General features: G+C 40.3%; 1 protein-coding gene across 1 annotated transcript; it reads right to left on the minus strand.

Annotated features, from left to right (window-relative positions):
* Positions 1-1,385: 1,385 nt before the first annotated feature.
* LOC106327550 (auxin efflux carrier component 4) lies at positions 1,386-4,432 on the minus strand. The gene is made up of 6 exons (XM_013765718.1): positions 3,283-4,432; positions 2,907-3,168; positions 2,704-2,789; positions 2,140-2,297; positions 1,935-2,011; positions 1,386-1,837 (listed from the first exon to the last, which is right to left on the minus strand). Exons 1-6 carry the CDS (start codon positions 4,430-4,432, stop codon positions 1,771-1,773), a joined length of 1,800 nt encoding a protein of 599 aa, XP_013621172.1. The 3' UTR covers positions 1,386-1,770.
* Positions 4,433-5,138: the final 706 nt, after the last annotated feature.

Below are 5,138 nucleotides of genomic sequence, written 5' to 3' on the forward strand. Positions count from 1 at the left end.
TTTTTTTTTTATAATGTCGATTACTTACTTGTTCATATTTACTTACTTTAAATATTTTTGTAGGCGGTTCCTAAAAGGAAAGGAGGCCGTTTAGTTGGGTTGGCCCGTCGTGCTTCTTCGTATCCGGTATCTTCTTCGCAAGCTCCGTATGCCGATCCCATGATTCTCGAGGAGCTACATGACAAAGATGAACGGATTGGGGCATTGGAGGAGCAGAACACCACTATCCTTTCGGAGAATGCCACTATCCGTTCGGAGAATGCCACTATCCTTGCTGAGTTGGCATCCCAGAAGAAGTTCAACACCGAGATTATGCAGAAGCTAGATCGTTTGATGTCTTCGAGTTCTTCTTAGTTTATTTCGGCTTTATAAAACTTTCGGAATGTTTTTTTTTTCTATTTCGGTTTGTATGAATTTTAAACTTTATGAATGTTTTTTTCCTATTTCGGTTTTTATGAATTTAAATTTTATAATATTATTAGTTTTAAATTTCCAATTTTTTAAATTTATTAATATCAAAAAATATATAAAAATGCAAAATTAATTTGTAAAAAAAAAAGGGTATATACCGACGGACAACGGTCGTCGGAATATACCGACGGACATATATCCGTCGGAATTTACCGACAAACTCATTTCCGTCGGAATATACCGACGAACGTGGTTCGTCGGTATATTCCGACGACCGATGTCCGTCGGTAAATCCCGACGCCCAAAGTTCGTCGGAATAAACCGAGGAACCACGTTCGTCGGAATTGTAGTTTTCCGATGAACTCTGGTCTCGTGTAGCCGCATCGTAATATCGTCGGAAGTTCGTCAGAATGACGTTTCTCGGTATTCGTCAGAAAGTCGTCGGAATTTCTGACGAAATTCCGACGAATTTTTTTTTTCCGACGAAACGATACCGACGGACGGGTTCGTCGGAAATTCGTCGGAATAGACCGATTCCGACGAATTTCCGACGATTTCGGCCATCAGAATCCCCCTGTTTTCTTGTAGTGAAATGGATAAAACAATGTAAATATGCAAGATATCAGTTTTCCGCAGCAACCACGCAGCTCGTAGGGTTGGTGCAACTACCATCCCCAAAACACGCCAGAATAATCGTGTTTGATGAGTCAAGTCAATTATATAACACATGTACCGTATTGGAAAGTGCTTAGATTGTGTCACATATCATGCATTAGCTTCCCGCTAGGTTTTGTGGAACGTTAGCTGCTCTGATAAAAATCCAATTTAAAATCAAGTTTTGATTGTTTGTCATCATTTACAACTCACACAAGACATCATCACCAAACACATCAGTTGATTATAAGTCTTAGTACGCTCGTTATAGTTAAATGCACAACAGTGATATCATATATATATATGTAGGATTAATAAAAGGTGCAAACATTCTGTTAAAGAAAGGTATACACACGGGTGTATAGTGCATTACATTTGCTTAACGAAAATCTACAAATAATTAACAAAAAAAAAAACAGAAAACAAATAATTAAGATCGATGAAAGAGAGGGTTTTTGGCGTGTAATGAAGACAAGATCCTTAATCACTGCAATCTTGTTCACTAAATCCTAAGTACTTTTGTTGTGTTCCACAAATATTGGAAACAAAACCAAAACCAAAAGCATATCTTCTTCTTGTTCACTACTTTCCACTCTTTCCCACGAAATCAAAGCCTTTGTTTATTTCCTGGTTTCTGATGAACAAAACAACCAATCTCCGAGGCGTTCTCAAAAGCCAGTTGAAGTTGAAGGCGTAGGAACCGATTCAAAGGCCAAGAAAGATATAGTACACCAAAGTAATTGGTAAGGCTATTAGCATTCCAAAAATAACCCTGCATCCATTTCACCACCATAACATGTGTTATTTGGGTCCTCTATATGTAACATATTTGACCAAAAATTAATATAATGAATAGGTTTGGAACTTACGCAGTGCTGAGAATCGTGGGATGCACATTGTACTCTTTTGCAAACACAAACGGAACTATTCCTTGAGGCAACGCAGCCTATATATAATCAACATCATCACCATGATATAGGAACAAAAAATATCATCGCCATGATGTATCATATTATAAACCTTAGCCATATCATGGATCATACAACTGAACAACAACAAAATCTCTGTTTATACCTGAACGATGGCTATACGGAGGAGGTCGCCGTGTAGCCCAATGATGAGCGAAGCAACAGCCATGATGGCGGGTCCGGTTAGAAACCTGACGGCCATGGCGAACGTAGCGACTGAGTTCCCACAAGCAATGATTTTGGGTTGAAGGGCCATGAACAAACCTTAATCATCACAAGCCAAAAATTAAATCAATCAAAGGAATAAAAGAGATTGACAGCAGGAGCTAGGTCAGCTTCTTGGTGAGCCCACAAATAAGTACACAAACAGCCACTAGCTCTTGTGGGGACCGGACCCACCAACATGTCTGTGTCACAAAGATCAGAGGGTCCGGACGCTCTTTTGGTAAATGCGTTGTACAGTTCATATATATGACTTTTACCAATTACAAGCTGGACAAATACAACTAGCTAAAATGCCTAGACCCACCATTTGCATTTAATGGCACTTTACAGATAAGATAGGAAGAAACTGGACTCAAAGTTATGTTTAGAATCTTAAGATTACATCATTAAAGCTTGATCTGCATAATCATTCTCCTTTAAGAAAAGATGAAACAAGTTTTATTACCTAAGCTGAACATAGCCATTCCAAGACCAGCATCTGAGAGTATGGAGATAGATTGTTGTAGTATTTTGGGCATAGCCACATGCCATCTGCTTCCATAAAAACCCATACTCAATTAGTCCATATTACAATTATTCCATATCTAGAATATATAAATATTTACTTCCTTATCCACAATCAGTTAGAGAAAAAATGATTGGACTGACCGGTAAGCAACAAGAGCCCAGATGAGACCGATGAGACTGGAATAAGTGTTTGGGTTTCGGATGAGCTTTCGCCACACCATTATCAGAATAAGACGAGTCACCACGCTTGCCGGTGGCATGTGAGTTGCCTTCCCACCGCCACCGCCAGTATCTCCACCGGCTGCCTCTAGCTCAGCCGCGGAACTGGACCCCACCTTGTTCAGCCCTGCCGTTGCTTTCTCTATCTCTCTTTCAACCTCTCCAAGGTCCATATCATCACCACCTGACAAAACCAGAACCATGATTAAAAACACAAACATTATTTTTTTATTTTTTTGGTAAAATTAAAAAAACATTATACTTGAACACTTGAACTCAATTTTGTAATAATCCAAACCTCGAACATCACTCTTCCTCGGTGGATCAGAGACAACCATCCGGATCTCCTTTGCGCCTTGTTCAGATTGCTCAGCTGCCACGTGCTCCGGCGAAGCGCTGGAGCTCCAGACAAACATGTGAAGCTCCTTGGCGTCATGACTCCCTTTCTTTTCCAGCTGTTGGTTATCTGTAGGAGTTTTGTTCGGTTTAACTGAACCCGCCGTACCGGAAGAAAACTCCGGATTCGGAACCGGGTACGATCCGGCTCCTGCTGGAACCGAACTGTTAGGGTAAAACCCGTACTTCACGGCGTTGTTCTCTTCGAAGTTGGACGGTCGTGGAGTCGGGCCACGGGAAGACTGAACGGAGTACATATCCGCCGGACCGAAATTAGACAGCCTCCCACCGGGAAACCCCATCACCGAGTAAAAATCAGAGTGATTAAAATTCGAACCTCTCGGAGTCGAACTCATACTATAAATCTCAGCTCCGGTAAGATTCGAAGGCCGAGGCGTCATCGTCAGCGACCGCCTCGACGCGTTCGACTTCCTCACCGTGACGTGAAGCTTCCCGTCGTTACCGATCTCAGCATCCGTCTCAAGAAAATCATGCCCGTCTAGAGAAACCACGTCGGACTCCACCTTAAAGGAGACAATAGACGCCCCCGTCTCCGGGAACTGCTCCATGATCAGAAGCTTCGCGCCACGGTACTCGAAGAGAAAGAGAAGGAGGGTGTACCAAATGATACACTGAAGCACAACGACCTGGACCATGAGAGATCCCGCTTCAACTCCGTACATGGCGATCAAGAGAGGGATCCCCATGACGAGAGTGTTGGGAAGCGTGCTGAGAGAGAAGATGGTGATCATCCACTCCAAGCTTCCTTTCTTCGTCAGGCTCGCCCATAGGCCAAGCAAGACGAGCATGATGATCTTCTGAAGCGTGTCGGCGGCGATGAAGCGGAGGTTCATGGCGTAGGGATTGTTGGTGGAGATGAAGTGGAAGGAGAGGAGAGGGACGGCGAATATGGCCACGAAGCGGTTGATGCCGGAGCACTGGTCTGGGGAGAATATTTTCCACCACCGGACGGAACCGTAGGCTAGTATCATGGCGACGTAAAGCGGAACAACCGCCGTGAGAACGGTGTACAAGTCGTGCCACGTGATCATTTTTCTGGTGAGTAGGCTGGATTTTGTGAGAAATAAACCGTTATAGAAGAAGAAAGTACTAGTTTTAGAAGAAGGGAGGCCCTCTTATATAGACGTATAGAGAGGCTAGTGATAGTGTCATCACTCATCATCAGCACACGATTACGTTCAAGTGTAATTAATTTATTAATTGTTTATTAGTAGTTTATTAGTTAAATGGCTGTGTAGTTTGAGTGGGGACACGTGGTAAAATGCAAGTGGGTGAGTTTCTGGTTGGACGTGGACAGTTTTTATCGAGGTGACGATTGTTTCGGTAGTTTTTAGTTTTAGTTTTTGGTTTTTAAATTTTAGTTTTTGGTTTTTAGATTTTGGTTTTTGGTTTTCAGCTTTTGGTTTTTGGTTTTTGGTTTTTAGATTTAGATTTTAGTTTTTGGATTTGCTGTATTTTTTTTAAAATTTCAAAAATTAACTAATACATTACTTTAAAATAATATAATAAAATAGAAATAAATTTATCAAAATACTGTGATTATTATTTTAAAATAAAATACAATAACATATTTTAATTATTATATTTTTATAAAAAATATATTATGGTAAAATATAAATCATAATATATATATAAAATTACACAAAAATAAAAATATTAAATTTTGAAACTACTTAGAAATTTTTCTTATATAAATTATTTTTAATTTTTAAAACTTGAATAGAAATAGTTTTTCTT

This window comes from Brassica oleracea, chromosome C2 (genome assembly GCF_000695525.1).
Source record: "Brassica oleracea var. oleracea cultivar TO1000 chromosome C2, BOL, whole genome shotgun sequence".
Lineage (NCBI taxonomy): Eukaryota > Viridiplantae > Streptophyta > Magnoliopsida > Brassicales > Brassicaceae > Brassica > Brassica oleracea.

Coding starts and splice junctions, on each gene's coding strand:
- LOC106327550 (XM_013765718.1), bottom strand. CDS start 4,432: ATGATCACGTGGCACGACTTGTACACCGTTCTCACGGCGGTTGTTCCG. Junction 2,012..2,139: donor TCCGTATAGCCATCGTTCAG/GTATAAACAGAG, acceptor GATTATATATAG/GCTGCGTTGCCTCAAGGAAT. Junction 1,838..1,934: donor CCCACGATTCTCAGCACTGC/GTAAGTTCCAAA, acceptor AAATGGATGCAG/GGTTATTTTTGGAATGCTAA.